The 17162-nt window shown below is 44.0% G+C and overlaps 1 protein-coding gene and 2 long non-coding RNA genes across 3 annotated transcripts in view; 2 read left to right on the top strand and 1 right to left on the bottom strand.

Moving 5' to 3' along the window:
• Positions 1–3871, bottom strand: part of VPS26C (VPS26 endosomal protein sorting factor C) — a 35855-nt gene extending 31984 nt beyond the window's left edge. Inside the window, exon 1 of the mRNA XM_043874636.1 lies at positions 3734–3871. Within this exon, the coding sequence (XP_043730571.1) occupies positions 3734–3790 (57 nt within the window). The 5' untranslated portion in view covers positions 3791–3871. The remainder of the gene's footprint in view (positions 1–3733) is intronic.
• A 296-nt stretch (positions 3872–4167) lies between these two features.
• LOC122675306 lies at positions 4168–13646 on the top strand. The gene is made up of 3 exons (XR_006335231.1): positions 4168–4273; positions 6871–6976; positions 13619–13646. It is a non-coding gene; the product is annotated as an uncharacterized LOC122675306 (long non-coding RNA).
• Positions 13647–13732: 86 nt separating this feature from the next.
• Positions 13733–17162, top strand: part of LOC122676033 — a 35537-nt gene continuing 32107 nt past the window's right edge. The window contains exons 1-2 of the long non-coding RNA XR_006335396.1: positions 13733–13781; positions 13893–13991. This is a non-coding gene — a long non-coding RNA (uncharacterized LOC122676033). The remainder of the gene's footprint in view (positions 13782–13892; positions 13992–17162) is intronic.

Below are 17162 nucleotides of genomic sequence, written 5' to 3'. Positions count from 1 at the left end.
AATGTATTTTCTCTTCCTTATGATTTTCTAAATAACATTTCCTTTTCTCTAGCTTGCTTTATTGTAAACATACAGTATATAATACCTACAACACACAAAACATGTGTTAACTGTGTATGTTATCAGTAAGGCTTCTGGTCAACAGCAGTTTATTGGTGGTTAAGTTTGGGGGGAGTCAAGAGTTATATGCAGATTTTCGATTGCAGGGGGGAGGGGTCAGCAGCTTTACCCCTCGCTTTGTTCAAGGGTCAAATGTACACTGCAACCTCTATTAGGAGAAGCGACACTGGCTTTTCTTTCACACTCGCCATATGAGGTCTCCTTTTATAATGCACTTACTGTAACACACATTTAAGTGTAAAAGTGACCGAAGACTGGGAAGTCATATGCCAACAGGTGCAGAACCTGTCCCTAATCCTCACACGAAGGGGTGTGCACAGGAGGGGCGGGGCTGGCACCACCTTCCACCCAGCACCCCCCCAGGAGAGGTCCTGGGTGCCTTAGACTTCCGGGTGGGTCAAAGGGATGATTCCAGTTCTTCATCTTTTTCAAATGTACTTTGCATCACTTGTTTTCATTCCTTTGCCAACAAAGGCCCATCTAGACAAGGCTATGGTTTTTCCAACGGTCATGTATGGATGTGAGAGTTGGACTTTAAAGAAAGCTGAGTGCTGAAGAGTTGATGCTTTTAAGCTGTGGTGTTGGAGAAGATTCTTGAGAGTCCCTTGGACAGCGAGGAGATCCAAGCAGTCAATCCTAAAGGAAATCAGTCCTGAATATTCATTGGAAGGACTGATGCTGAAGCTGAAACTCCAATACTTTGGCTACCTGATACGAAGAACTGACTCCTTGGAAAAGACCCTGATGCTAAAATAGAAGGTGGGCGGAGAAGAGGATGACAGAGGATAAGATGGTTGGATGGCATCACCAATGCCATGGGCATGAGTTGGAATAAGCTCCGGGAGTTGGTGATGGACAGGGAAGCCTGGTGTGCTGCAGTCTGTGGGGTCACAAAGAGTCGGACAGGACTGGGCGACTGAACCAAACTTTTATTACTTCTACCATACTTTAAAACACAGAAAACATCTCAGTTGCTGTAACATCTTGGAATAAAATGTGTTACCTTTTGAATGAAAATAATAAGTATTAAAACTAAATATACATATTGCCTGTCACTGCCTCCCCCCCCCCTTTTTCTGATTCATTTATTTTTTCACCTTTTGGCTTCACTGTACAGCATTCGGGATCTTAGTTCCCTGACCAGGGACTGAACCCTCGGACCCCTGCAGTGGAAGCATAGACTCTTAACGGTTGGACCACCAGGGAAGTCTTCCCAATTCTTACTTTTGGTATTTTCCAAGCTACAGAAAAGTTACGAGAATACAAAGTACCGAAACCCTCACACACTAACGGTAAGAACGTAAAACTGTGCAGGTGCTTCAGAAAACTATTTGGAAGGCCCTCAAATACCTAATATAAAGTTAGTGTTGTTGAGTCACTAAGTCACACCCAACCCCATGAACTGTAGCCCGCCAGGCTCCTCTGTCCATGGGATTTTCCAGGCAAGAAGACTGGAGTGGATTGTCATTTCCTTCCCCAGTGATCTTCCTGACCCAGGGATTGAACCCGCATCTCTTGCACTGATGGCTGGGTTCTTTACCACTGAGCCAAAGTTAGCATATTACCCAGCAAATCCACTCCGAGGTATATATCCAAGAGAAATGGAACGTATGTTCACACAAAAACCTGTATTAGATTAATGCTGTTCACGGTAGCATTAATCATAATAGTCAAAAAATGAAAACCACCCAAATGTCCATCAACAGATGAATGGATAAATAAAATGTGACATATCCACACAACAGAATACTACTGAGCCATGAAAACAAATGAGGAACTGATACGGGCTACAACAGCATAATGTATTCAAAGTTCATGCATAAGTGAAAGAAGTCCGTCACAAAAGACCACAGATTGTACAATCCTATATACCTGACCTTGTCCTAATTAGGCAAATCCACTGAGACAGAAAACAGATCTGTGATTGCCTGGATCTAAGAGGGAGAGGGAATGAGGAATGAAGGATTCTGGGTGCGGTGTTTCTTCTGGGGAGGGGGTGATAAAAATGTTCTAAGATTAGATGGGTGTGACGGTTGCACAACTCTGAATATACTAAAACCATTGAATTATACACTCGAAAAGAGTGAATTTTATGGTATTAGATCTCAATAAAGCTTTTTTTTTTTTAAAGGCATTAAATTAGACCCACAAGGCTTTCAAGCAGAGTCAGCAACTGTTAACATGTTGGCGCTGTTGCTTTCTTTCTCCCCACATGCACACACAGACACGTTATGACCAGGCCATTTAAAATTTAGTTATTATTACACTTCACTCCTAAATACTTCAGCATGTAGAGCATTCGCCCACATAACCGAAATATGAACATCAGACTGGGGGTATTTAAAGCTCTTACTTAACATATACCCCATATTCAAATTTATCAAAAATTAGGTATCATATTCGGTTGTTATATCCCTGTCATCTCTTGAATCTTAAAAAAAAGTTGTCCTGTCTTTTTAATGACACTGACATATTTGAAGAATCCAGGCCAATAAATGCACAGAATGTTCCTCAGTTTTGAATACGCCTGTTTCCCTATGAACCGAGTAAAGTGACGCAGGTTGGGCAGAAACACCACAGAGCTGAGCTGTGTCTTCCGTGCTTCCTACCAGAATCCTCTATTATAGTCCGAGAATGTGTCAATTGTGGCGATAAGGTGGTATCACCGCTGGTCTCGGTTAGGACAGGGACTGTAAGATTCCTGCACTATAAACGTAGCTTTTTCCCTTTGTAATTAATAATCTAGAGATGACCAAATTATCTTGCATCTGTGTAAACGTGAGGTTTCCTCAATGGTCTTGCCCCCAAAGAATTTAAGCATCCCTTTTGAGCCCTCGCTGCATTCACCTGACCAGCCACTCCTCTCAGTTTTATTCCACACTCTCTCAGAGGTGGCTGCGATTTCAACCCTGGCTGCACAGGGGCCAGAATCACAGGGGTCTCTAGGTATGAGACTCCGGTCAGTGTAAATTGCCAGGGCGATGGATTCTGATTTAGTTACAGTAAGGGCTGAGATTGCCCGAGTTAGTGGGAGAAAAACCTTGCATTTTCCTTTGGCAAACAAGCAAACGGGCGCCCGAGGAGATAAAAGTGGCCAGTGGCACAAAACTTGTTCATGGCATCGTTAAGATTTTTTTTTTTTAATTTGCATTTTAACATGCAATTCCTTCCGTCCCCAAAACCAGAGAAACGAGTAACTTTTGTATGGCCTACGGTGTATTTCTGCTTCCAAGGTTACATCTGCCTTTCTGGCCCTAGACCTTTGCATTCCTCTTACTAGCGAGGAACCGAGCGTCTGCTGGTCGAGCTCCTCCGACCGCAGTGCTAAGTCACCGCTCAAGCCCCCAGCCGGGCTGGATGTCCAAGGGGCCAGACGGTTAAGCGCTGCAGCCCAGGCGCCCTACACGCCCCCCAACCGCGGCGGCGACCCCGGCGGACGCCGCTGCAGAGCAGTCAGCCGTGCAGGCGAGACGCACCTGGCGGGGGACGCACCTGGGGAGGATGCACCTGGCTGCTCCCACCTGACCCGGACGCACCCGCCCAGGAAAACTCAGAAGTGTGCCAGACCCGGGGAGACCACAGAACCTGCAGGCCCGCCCACCCCCCTACTTACCCCAGCGTGATAAACCTTGTTCGCTCTTTTAATCTTAATGTCCAGGGTGGTCCCCATCGCTAATACTCCGCCTGGCGCACCACTTCCTGCCGCGCGTGACCGAACGGCGAGGAGGGCTCGCCCCGCCCCTCCGCCCGGGGCCCCACCCCTTTCTTCTCCCCGCCCGCAGCTGTGTCACGTGACCCCCGCTCCCGCGGCCAGTACGACTTCCCCCCTCCCCCATCCTTCTTCCTTCCGGCGCAAGGGCGGGCCTTAGCGCGGGTCGAGGACTGTCACTCTTGGCCCGGCCTCCCCCGGGCGTGAGGGGCGGGATCGAGGAAACCCCACCCCTTCCGTAAAGACCAGCCTTGAGGCCGGAAATGCCTCTTCTTCTCGCCCGTTGACCAGGGGGAGGAGGTAAACTCGGCTCTCCCGGCGTGCCCCGCGGGAGGGGGCGGGGCCGGAGGCGCGCCGAAGGCGCAGCCCGTACCCGCAGGCTGAGGCTCCCGTCAGGCTGTGCGGCGCGAAGCGGAGTTACGCTACCGCGTTGCCTTTAAGGAGGTGATAATGGAGACTGCCTTCTCTTCTAATCCTTTCCTCTAGTTGCCTCTAGTCCCCCCACCCCCCGCTTCCTTCCGGCGGTGCTGAGGACACAGGCCTTGTGTCCATCCTCGACGAGGCCGTCCTCCCCGCCCTTTCCACAGCCCCGCGCTTTCAGCCTGCAAAGCGCTGATTGGCGGGCTTCCACCCCGCCGGCGGGCACCGAGGTCTTCAGGGAGCGCGGGCGGCCTGGCCCCGCCCCGCCGGGCCGCGGGGGCTTGTGGGTACTCCCACCGACGCGCGCCCTGGACGAGGCGTTGAATATTCATATTCGTGCCGCGCGTCTCGGCGGTGCGTGGAAATGTATAACCTCGAAGCTGAGAGGGACCTGCCTAGTTTTTTCATTCTCAGCGAGCCCCCTCACCTGGACACAAGAAACGTATGGCTTTCCGGAAGGACTGCCTCCAGGCAGAACAGCCGACTACGTTTATTGACATAAAATTCCAAGGTTTTAAACAGGGGGCTTTCTAATAAGACAGGCGTATTTTTAACTGTTTTGGTCCCTGACTTAATACAGCGAAGAAGTGCTTTTTGATTTTTAAGATTCTTCGATTCCGATTTTCTTTTTTTCTTAAAAGTACGTTACTTTCAGGATCATGTGAGAATTTTTCTGTAAAACGGTTTCCTGACTCTGACGAGTACTTCACTCATGAAAATGTAAGGTGTTTTCTAGGACAGCCGTGACGGTGCTATAGCTACAGTTGCTTTTGAAGGTTGATAACAGGTATTTCCCAATATTCAGATCTCAGTTTTCAGCTCCTCTCTGCCCCCCAGGGCTTCGGTTGTGGTCTGGGGTAACTTCCCTGGCAGCTCAAACTCAGCAATTCTAAAAACAATTCATTAGGGACTTACTAATCGCTGTCTAGTCTATTTGCAATTCAAGAAGTGGGACCTTCTCTGCCAGTCTCACCCAGCATTTCCAAATGGTAAAGTGTTAATCCCAGTAGACAGTACAGGAAAACAAACAAAAGATACACATTCCAGACTTGTTGGCTTCAGCAAACCTGCTTTATAGTTGTTGCGCAACCCAACATTTCTGGTTCACAGAAGACAAGTGGACTGTGTTTCACTCGTCTGTGTGGGTTGTACACAATCTTCACCCAACCCTGCTGCACTGTGAAGTGCTCTAGCTCCAGCAGTTATAAGTATAATCAGTTTGTTGAACTGCTCTCAATGTGATGGCTTCCGAAAAGAACAGTCCATTTTTTTTTCTCCAGTCACTGCTCTTTTGAACCTCTTCTATCCCTTAAGCACCCCTTGGGTGACACCGTGACCTGGTCGGTTTCAGTTACTGAACATCAGACCCTGTCAAAGTGCCAATCTCCCGGCTTGAGTGGGACCTTAGATTCTGAGGGTATAAAGGTACAAGTCATGGTTCTGACTCTTAAACACTTCCTTAGTATCTCTTCAAGGCCTGGCTTCTCTGTTGAGGCAAATATCTAATCTTCCACTGCTAGAGTTATTTTTTAGTGGATCCTTGCTTCTCTGAATAACTGGCCCTTTGGATAACACATATGGGAAGGCCTGAAGGGCCTTGTCCTCTCTGTATGATTTCATGGAAGATCTGCTTCCAGCTTGATCTTGACCATCACCCCACTGCCAACTCCCAGCAGGATACCAGTCTTCTGGGTGAGGGTCCAGCAAGGCAGCCAGAGACCATTTATCTGCCACTGAGTCCCTCTGACTCTTGAGAAACACACATCCTTGCCACACAACAGGACCAGACTGGAAGCTGCCCCGCGGTCTCTGGTTTCCACCTTGCCATCTCCCTTCAATCCTCTTCCTGCCTTTTGAAATACAGACAAATTAATCAGCAAGAATGCTGCCTAGACAGGTTTGCAAGTAGGGAGTGGAACACCTGCCTCTCCTGCTGGGAGCCCCTGCTGGTATCAAGGAGAGGTTATCTTACAGCCTCCCCCATTACATCTCTTCCCACCAGAGACTCTGTGTGTTCCACAAGGCCAGCCACCTCCTTTGATTCCTTCCCCTGCCTTCCTATATAAACTGCAGAGAGGATTGAAAAAGTGTTTCATGGAAGCTGGGCCAGATCTGAAGCTGTTATTAATCCCTGGGGAACGTGCTTGTCTCTGATTGTGGCATCTTTTGTTAGAAGATGGGGTAAGGTGTTGTTTTCAGCCGTGACCTTAGTGCCTCTCTGGGACTAGAGGAGAGGGCTCACTGAACATCTTTTAGTGGACGCTGTGATGCTCTGTTCAGACCCTTCTTTCAGGACTGAAGGACATGTTCCCTGACTTAGAGTATTGCTTTCAGCATCTCTCATTTAAGTCACTCTTCAATACTTACTCTCAGTTGGAGAAAACTGCTTTCCCCAAAGTTGTGGTCCCTTGGATGGTGGTGGGGACAGCCCATATGTAAAGACTAGTCAATTTGGGGCATAAAGACCTCTTTCCCTCACCCCAGTTTGGGACAATTGCAGCTCCAAAGCTCCCTATATTAGTATCTACTGTACATAACAAATTACCCCAACAGTTAGTAGTTTAAATTGGGTCGTGAACTTAGGAGCAGCTTCATTGGATTTTTCTGGCTTAATGTCTCAGGTAGTAGAAGTCGTGATGTCAGGGCCACAGTCATCCGAAGACTTGACTAAAGCTGGAAGATCCAAGATGGCTCCCTCACGTGGCTGTGGGCTGGAGGCCTCATCAGGTAGGACTCTTCATAGGCGGCTAGGGAGCCCACACAGCTGACTTCTCCCAGAACAGATGAGAACTGGGAGAGCAAGCATCGAGCCAGAGTGGCTTGTGTGGCCTGACTTCTCTCATTACATTTCTTCTGTCCGCTAGAAGAGAGTCGCTAATTCTAGCCCACACTAGAAGGAAGGGGAATTAGGCTCTACCTTTGACTCTGTGACACCATGGACTGTAGCCCGCCAGGCTCTTCTGTCCCTGGGATCCTCCAGGCAGGAATGCTGGAGTGAGTTACCATGTCCTCCTCCAGGAGATCTTCCCCACCCAGGGACTGAACCTGTGGCTCCTGCGTCTCCTGCATTGGCAGGTGAATTCTTTACCACTGTGCCACCTGGAAAGTTTTTTTAGTAAAAAAAAATATGTATACCACAAAAATATTTAGGGTTATTGGAACTTTCCTGGTGGTAGAGTGGTTAAGACTCTTTATTGGGTTGTTTGCTTTTTCAATATGGAGCTGTATGAGCTGTTTGTATGTTTTGGAGATAAATCCCTTATTAGTTGCTTCATTTGCAAGTATTTTCTCGAATCCGGAGAGTTATCTTTTCATTTTGTTTATGGTTTCCTTTGCTGTGCAAAAGATTTTTAAGTTTAATTAGGTCCCATTTGTTCATTTTTTGTTTTTGTTTTCATTACTCTTAGAAGATGGGTCAAAAAAGATCTTGCTGCAATTTATGTCAGAGTGTCCTGCCCATGTTTTCCTTTGTAAGTTTTGTAGTATCCAGCCATACGTTTAGGTCTTTAATCCATTTTGAGTTTCTTTTTATGTATAGTGTTAGGGAGTCTTCTCATTTCACTCTTCTTTTTTTAAACACTTTAAAAATTTTTTTATTTATTTTACTTTGGCTGTGCTGAGTCTTTGTAGCTGTGTGGGCTTTTCTCTAGTTGTGACAAGCAGGGTCTCATTTCTTGTGGTGTGTGACGAGGTGCTTCTCATTTTGGGGGCTTCTCTTGTGGAGCACAGGCTCTAGGGTGCTCAGGCTCAGTCACTGTGGCTCCCAGACTCTACAGTACAGGCTCAGTAGTTGTGGTGCTTGGATTTAGTCGCTCTGTGGCATGTGGGATTTTCCCAGACTCAGGGATCGAACCCGAGTGTCCTGCATTGGCAGACAGATTCTTTACCACGGAGCCACCAGGGAAGCCCCTAATTTCACTCTTTTACGTGTAGCTGTCCAGCTTTCCCAGCAGCGCTTATGGAAGAGACTGTCTTCTCTGTTGTGTGTTCTTGTTTCCTTTGTCATAGATTAGATGTGTGGGTTTATTTCTGGACTTGCTCTCCTGTTTCAGTGATCTGTATTTCTGTTTTTATGGGTACAGGGTGTTTTTGAACCCATGCCTCTTTCATCCCAGGGAAAAGACTTCAGCAGGAACGCAAGAGGGAGATGAGAATGTGAAGGGAGAAGGCAAGACACTGTCAGTTGAGTTCCAGCTGAATAGTGAGACTGATTTTTTTCCCATCCTCAGTAGAAATGATTGCTAGAGAGCTAAACTGGGTTAATTTATAGAGAAATGAAAGTTGTCACTTTTTTGGCCATTTGTATGTTGTGCCTGTAAATTTTCAAACAGCTACATATTCAAAAATCTATAAGCATTTCTACTTAACAGCAATAACCAGTTAGAAAATAAAATGAAAATAGGGATTATATTCTCAATAGCAATAAGAACCTAAAATACTTGAAATGTAATATACACTTGAGTTACATGAATAAAGCTATAAGGCTGAATTAAGATATAAGCATTTTGAAAAATGGAGAGATGTATAGTATTTCTGAATAGGAAATCTAAATACTTTAAAATGTCCAGTCTTATAAAAACTAAATTTTAGGTTTAATTCGTTCCTCTCAATACAGTTTTTAATGAGGAAACTTAATGAACCTATGAATTTTGGGAAAAGAGCCCTACTTAGCACAAAACATAACAAAGCTATAAGAGTTAAAACCACATTATTCTGTCATAAGACCTATTGGACAGGATAGCTCAGAATGGATCCCAATATATTAGTACATAATATTATTATATCACATACTCTATTAGTATATAATATTTTAATATATGGTAGAATACGTATCACAGATCTGTAGAGACCAGAGGATTATTCAGTAAATCATATTAGGCTAAATGACTTGATATTTATAAGAAAAATTTATTTAGATTTTGCTATCTCCCCATAAGTCCTCTTATCCCATCGTCTCCAAAAAGCCATGTCAGGATTAAAGAGCTCAGGAAATGATAAAACAAGTCGGGCATATACATTTAAAAAATATGAAAAATCTATGTGAGGAAAACTAGTAATATCTTGCAAAAGATTTACCAGTAGATTTGAAGGAAGAAAAAACATCATGGGCTTGAATAGGAAGGTTCAACATCACCAAAATGTTAATTTTCTTCTATTTAATTTACAATTTTAAAGCAATGCCAATAAAAATACCATCTTCTCTTTATTTTGGGAGCCAGGCAGATTTATTATATAGTTTGTTTGTAATAATTAATAGTCAAGAATAGCCAGAAAAATCCTGACAAGAAATCAGCAAGTGGGAAGGGCAGACCTAGGCTGTATTTTACAGGTGTTCGCACATGTGACTCGCTTTAACTGTAAATAAATAATAACCGTAAATAAATAATAAAGCATGGGGTGGGAATTCCCACCCCATGGCGGGGAGGGGGAGGGACAAAGTTTTTTTCTATATTGCTTTGACTTAGTATAACAATGTATCTTGCCTGAGGACTTGTTTCTCCTTAGCAAGAACCTTCTGACTAATCTTGTTATCTCCAGGCTATGTTGTGGGAGTGGGTCTGATAAAACCTTTCTGTTGTTAGTTCTAATCTTATTAATTTAAGATGTATGTTGGGGCAGTTTAGTTCAGTTCAGTCACTCAGTCCGACTCTTTGCGACCCCATGAATTGCAACACACCAGGCCTCCCTGTCCATCACCAACTCCCGGAGTTTACTCAAACTCATTTCCATCGAGTCGGTGATGCCATCCAGCCATCTCATCCTCTGTCGTCCCTTTCTCCTCCTGCCCCCAATCCCTCCCAGCATCAGGGTCTTTTCCAATAAGTCAACTCTTCACATCAGGTGGCCAGAGTATTGGAGTTTCAGCTTCAGCATCCTTTCAGCTTCAGTCCTTCCAGTGAACACCCAGAACTGATCTCTTTTTGGATGGACTGGTTGGATCTCCTTGCAGTCCAAGGCACTCTCAAGAGTCTTCTCCAACACCACAGTTCAAAAACAGCAATTTTTCGGCACTCAGCTTTCTTCACAGTCCAGCTCTCACATCCATTCATGACCACTGGAAAAACCATAACCTTGACTAGACGAACCTTTGTTGGCCAAGTTATGTCTCTGCTTTTTAATATGCTATCTAGGTTGGTCATAACTTTCCTTCCAAGGAGTAAGCATCTTTTAATTTCATGGCTGCAGTCACCACCTGCAGTGATTTTGGAGCCCCCAAGAAATAAAGTCCAACACTGCTTCCACTGTTTTCCCATCTATTTCCCATGAAGTGATGGGACTAGATGCCATGATCTTAGTTTTCTGAATGTTGAGCTTTAAGCCAACTTTTTCACTCTCCTCTTTCACTTTCATCAAGAGGTTTTTTAGTTCCTCTTCCCTTTCTGCCATAAGGGTAGTATCATCTGCATATCTAAGGTTATTGATATTTCTCCCGGCAATCTTGATTGCCAGCATTTCTCATGATGTACTCTGCATGTAAGTGAAATAAGCAGGGTGACAATATACAGCCTTGACGTACTCCTTTTCCTATTTGGAACCAGTCTGTTGGTCCATGCCCAGTTCTAACTGTTGCTTCCTGACCTGCATATAGGTTTCTTAAGAGGTGGGTCAGGTGGTCTGGTATTCCTATCTCTTTCAGAATTTTCCACAGTTTATTGTGATCCACACAGTCAAAGGCTTTGGCATAGTCAATAAAGCAGAAATAGATGTTTTTCTGGAACTCTCTTGCTTTTTCGATGATCCAGCGGATGTTGGCAATTTGATCTCTGGTTCCTCTGCCTTTTCTAAAACCAACTTGAACATCTGGAAGTTCACGGTTCATGTATTGCTGAAGCCTTGCTTGGAGAATTTTGAGCATTACTTTACTAGCATGTGAGATGAGTGCAATTGTGCGGTAGTTTGAACGTTCTTTGGCATTGCCTTTCTTTGGGATTGGAATGAAAACGGACCTTTTCCAGTCCTGTGGCCACTGCTGAGTTTTCCAAATTTGCTGGCATATTGAGTGCAGCACTTTCACAGCATCATCTTTCAGGATTTGTTGGGGCATGGATCTGGTAAAAGTATAGAAGGCCTTGATAAGAGTAGCGAGTGGGGGCACTCTCTGTCCCCCTTCTGATGTCTATATCAAAAGCTTTCTCTCTCTTTTTTCACTTTAATAAAATTCTGCTAAACAATAGCTCTTGAGTGATCAAGCCTGGTCCCTGGTCCCAAAGCTAAATCTTCTTCTTTGGAGATCACAAATCCAACATCTTTCACCATAAGCTATCAAAAGTAATAGAATAACCAAATTGATGGAGAAATTTTCCATGTTTTTGGAGTACAAGACTAAATATCATTAAATGTCCATTCTTCTACTTGATGCAACCCTCTTCAATAAACTCAGTAGCCTTTTTGATAAAAATGGACAAACTAATTAAAAAATTTTTATGATAACACAAAGAACCCAAAGTAGCCAACATAATTTTGAAAAAGAAGAACGAAGTTGGAGGATTTGTATTGCCTAACAAACAACCATATTAATAAATGGTCAAGAAACTTCAGTAGGCACTTCACAAGAGAGAAAATATGAATAGCCAATAAGCACACTTAAAGATGATCAGCATCTTGGGACTTCTCTGGTGGTCCGGTGGCTAAGTCTCTGTGCTCCCAATGCAGGGGGCCCAGGTTCGATCCCTGGCCAGGGAACTAGATCCCACATACTGCAACTAAGACCCAGTGCAGGCAAATAAAAATAATAATTAAAAAAAAAAAAAAAATGATCAGCACCTTTAACTATTAGGGGAATGCAAATTAAAATCATGCCAAGAGAGACTTCCCTGGTGGTCCAGGGGTTAAGACTCCATGCTTCCAATTCACCAGGCATGGATTCCATCCCTGGTCAGGGAATGAAGATCCCACAGGCTGTATGGCATGACCAAAGAGAACCAAAAAAAATCACACCAAGATATACTATGCAATAAGCATGGCTAAAATGAAAGAGTTCGTCTATACCAAGTGTGGGTGAGGTTGTGGAGAAACTGGCACCTTCACTTGCTGATGGGAATGCAAAATGAAACAAACATTTTGTAAAACGGTTTTAAAACAATTTGGCAATTTCTTGTAAAGCTAAACATACACTTCTGATATGGTGTAACATGATCCTAGGTGTTTACCCAAGAAAATGAAAACGTGTGTTTACACAAAGACTTGTACTTGCATGTTCATAGTAACATTATTCATAATAGACAAAAATTGGAAGTGACTGAAATTTTCATTAAGTGATGAGTGGACACACAGATAGTATATCAGCACAGTAGACCACTACTTATCCATACAAAAAAACAAGTTATTGACACAAGCAACAGCAAGGATGAATCTTAAGACACGCTGAGCAGAAGAAGCCGACTCTTAAGACTACATACTTAACATAAGTTGCACACAGGCAAAAACCAAGCAGTGGAGACATAAAATGGATCAGTGGATACCTGTGAGGTGATTGGGGGGCTGACTACAGGTAGGAGGGACTTTTTAAGATGAAGGAAATAATCTTTATCTTGAGTGGGAGATAGACGGGTTATTCATGTTAAAGCTTTAAAGCTCCTCAAACTGTACATCCATGGTGGTGGTTCAGTCGCTCAATTGTGTCCACTCTTTGCGACCCCATGGGCTGCAGCACTCCAGACTTCCATATGCGTGGTGGATATGTTTTATTTTATATAAATTATGTTTGCAGAAATTGATGTCAGAAGCTAAATAATATGGTTATGCAGATCATATGCTAACATAGAAAAATAGTTGTGCTCAAATGAAAATTGAAGAATTCAGAATTTTATCTGTAATATGATTGCAGCTGTGAGAAACAGGCAAACAAAATACATGCAAGATAAGTCTCTAAATTAAATAAACAAAAAACGTGCAGAAAGTCTAGAAGAATGTGTTACCTGACAGAGAGACTTTTCAGCTGTCATTAAGTCAAGCAAGTTGAAGCAGGGAGATTAGCCTGGATTTCCCAGGTGGACTCAAGGTAATTAAAAGGGTCCTTAGAAGAGGGAGGTCAGAACCTCAGATACTGGAAAATGGGGTGCACTGATGGAAGCAGCTAAGGTTGGAGAGATGCACCTTGAAAATGGAAAAAAGAGCCATAAACCAAAGAATATAGGCTCTAGAAATGCCCATAGAAACTGGAAAAGGCAAGGAAACAGTCTCTCCCCTGGAGCCTCCGGAAGGAGCTCATGAACTTGGATTTTAGTTGCAGAATTCTCATTTCAGACTCAGAGCTCTGGAACTGTGTAACAGAGTGAATGTGTGTTGTTTTAAGCCAGTCGCTGAGATTGTGGTAATTTGCTACAGCAGTCGCGAGAAAAATAACACACTTGCCTTGTTGTTTTTCAGTCGCTCAGGGGTGTCTGACTGTTTGCCACCCCATGAACTGTAGCCCACCAGGCTCTTCTGTCTGTGGGATTCTCCAGGCAAGAATACTGGAGTGGCTTGCCATTTCCTTCTCCAGGGGATCTTCCCGACCCAGGAATCAAACCCTTGTCTCCTGCATTGGCAGGTGAGTTCTTTACTGACTGAGCCACCAGGAAGGCCCCACTACGATTGCTGAAGTGTCTGTTATTTTGTGCTTTCTGGCACTGGCAACTGACTCTGGTCATACCTAATACAGAGTTGGGTACCTGGAAGGAAGATACGGGTGACAGGACCTAAGGAAGCTCAACTGCAGCACTGAGGTAGCAATGGGATGGTGAGGACTCGGTTATTGCAGGTAGGAAAAGCGACAGCTCTTAGTACATGTCAACCAGACATTTGGTTGCATGTTCCCAGTATTACCTTTACTTATTTTTTTTTAATATTTATTCGTTTGGCAGTGTTGGGTCTTAGTTGCAGCACATGGGGTCTTTGCTGCAGCACACAGACTCTCTAGCTGTATGATTCATGCGCTCAGCAAACTGAGGCATGGGGACCCAGCTGCTCTAAGGTGTGTAGGATTCCAGTTCCTCCAGCAGAGATCAAACCCATGCCTCCATGCTGCAAAGTACCTCCTCCACCACTGAACCACCAGGGAAGTCCCCCAGTGTTACCTTAGAAGGCATACTGCCTGCTGACCAAGGCTGAGTGTTAGGAAAAATGGTTTAAAAATTCAGAATGTGGAGCACCCTGAGCTGCTTCCTTTTTACTTCCTGCAAAGTCCAAGGGGGAGGTGAACTGGGAGTGGGGGTGGGGAAGCCAACCAGTCTGTAAATGGAGTACTGTGGTGCCAAGGAAGCCCTCTCTGATGAACTGATAATCTGGGGTCCGCTTCCGTACCCCAGGCAAAGGCAGCCCCGCCTGATGGTTGTACTTAAGTCTCCAAGTTTTACAAATGGCCTCATGTTTTAATTTTTCTGCCTGAGGGTGAGAGCCAGTCAAGAGGTGAGCCTGAGTGTAAGGGCGTGCCCTTCCCGACTAAGCCCATCATTTCATGTGTCCTCGCAGTATCAAATTGTAGAGAATTTTAAAATTTTTATGATTTTGGTGTTTTATCATGGTTTGTTCTTCATAAAGACTTCATCCCAGGTTTTGTAGTTATCTAAGAAATTTATCATTAAACCATAAAGGATGAACAAATACTACTTTTTACATTATGAAGACAGGGATTTTTATGTTTCCTTTATTTAATAACAGCAAGGCACTGAGACATAGTATAATCTGTTACCTTCTTCCTGGTCTACCAGTCTTGAAACTGAAGGTTGGCAGAGAATGGAAGAAATGACACTGAAACCCAAAAGTCTTCTAATTTGCCTACGTTAATGGCTTGATTTTCTCATTTTCATGGTACAAAGGGATATATGTATGTCTATGGACTTCCCTGGTGGCTCAGACGTAAAGAATCTGCCTGCAGTGCAGGAGACATGGGTACGACCCCTGGGTTGGGAAGATCTCCTGAAGGAGGGCATGACAACCCACCCCAGTATTCTTGCCTGGAGAATACCCATGGACAGAGAAGCCTAGTAGGCTACAGTCCATGGGGTCGCAAAGAGTTGGACATGACTGAGCGACTAAACCATGAAATATGAAAGTTAATTTTCTCATTAATACCCCCATCAAAGTCAGTATTTAAGACTTCAATCATGTCAATGTGTTTACTTTGCTCCATTACTAACTGATGGAAAGAAAAGATGTATAAAACCCAACGAATGGAAAAGTCATAAAGCCTTAAAGTCAAAGTGAAAATCACTCAGTCGTGTCCAACTCTTTGCGACCGCATGGACTGTATAGTCCATGGAATTCTCCAGGCCAGAATTCTGAAGTAGTTAGCCTTTCCCCTCCCCAGGGGATCTTCCCAACACAGGGATGGAACCTGGGTCTCCCTCACTGCAGGCGGATTCATTACCAGCTGAGTCACAAAGGCTGTTATTGTGTAATCACTAAGTCGTGTCTGACTGTTTGTGACTTCATGGACTACAGCCCATCAGGGAAGCCCACTTAGGAAGCTTACCTGGCAGTAATTATTAGACATGGGTTAGACAGGAATTTGTGTCCTCAGTGAAAAAAGCCTCATGGTATCCTCTTGCTATAAAGAACCTAAAGTCTTATTGACATGCCTTTCCTCCAGATGAAATAGCCAAAGCCCCAGGGACATTGAAGTAGGTGCCAAAGGTCACCTTGCTAGTTAACAGCAGAGGCATAATCAGCCCCCAAGTTGTTCTCAATATTTGGTGTGTCCTCTGTGATGGTTACAGAAGTTTTGTATCATCAAGGTTAAGATGAAAGATCTCCTAAACTGCAAACATGTCTAGATGCATCCTCAGAAAACAATGGGATCCACTTAACTTGTGCTCTTCTGATTGCAAAGAAACTTGTATTCTGGTGAAGCAAAAGATTTCTGTCTCTAGAGTAATGCAGAAACTAAAACCAAAGCAAACCTTGGACAGCAAGATCAAACCAGTCCATCCTAAAGGAAATCAACCCTGAATATTCATTGGAAGGCCTGATGCTTAAGCTGAAGCTCCAATACTTTGGCCACCTGTGGCAAACAGCAAACTCATTGGAAAAAGCCCCTGATGCTGGGAAAGATTGAGGGAAGGATAAGAAGAGGGCAACAGAGGATGTGGTTGGGTGGCATCATCGACTCAATGGACATGAATTTGAGCCAACTCTAGGAGATAGTGAAGGACAGGGAAGCCTGGTGTGCTGTAGTCCATGGGGTCACAAAGAGTGGGACATAACTAAGCAACTGAACAACGAAACCAAAGAAAGATCATGTAGATGTTGAAAGTTCATGAGCAAACACAAATCAGCTAAGGAATAACACTGAAGTCACATCTCCTCTTGTATGCTGTCATTCCTTGAATTTGAGAATCACTCAGCTTTGTGTCTCCTACCCCACTGAGCACATAGTTGGTGCTGAAATTTCTTTTTAATGAATGAAGTATATAAATCTTTGCTTTGTTACCTTAGCATTGTGCCTCTTTCAAAAGAAGCACCTAGTAAACATGTGTCTAATTTCCTGTGTTGTCAGAAATATTGTTAATCATACTGTTAAAAATAAAGACCTCCAGGGCAAACTGAACTAAATTCTCTAAACCACTAGATGCTTTTTCCTCTTTGGGCTGCTCAGCTGTGCAGCTGGAAATGGATGGTGGGGTGAGGGCTTCAGCTTCAGCTCTCCCTCAAATACCCCGGAATGTTGGCTATGTCAGAAAGTGTTTGGAGAATGCCTCGGAAGCTGAGTGGATAATTCCAAAGCAGTATACTCACAAAGATATCTGAACCAGAGAATATGCACTCGAAAATAGATGCATAGAGCACGTCCACAGAATATCAAGTTTTTACCAGGTTTAGGGGCTGCAGCCCGATCTTGTGAACTGAACAATCAAAGTAACTATAAAATATGTGGCACGTGGTTTTATATTGATCTTCTTATGGTAAAATACATATAAAATTGTGATCAAAT

This window comes from Cervus elaphus, chromosome 19 (assembly GCF_910594005.1).
Source record: "Cervus elaphus chromosome 19, mCerEla1.1, whole genome shotgun sequence".
Taxonomy (NCBI): domain Eukaryota; kingdom Metazoa; phylum Chordata; class Mammalia; order Artiodactyla; family Cervidae; genus Cervus; species Cervus elaphus.
The sequence above is the reverse complement of the archived record's forward strand: the minus strand, read 5'-3'. Positions and strand labels throughout refer to the sequence as shown.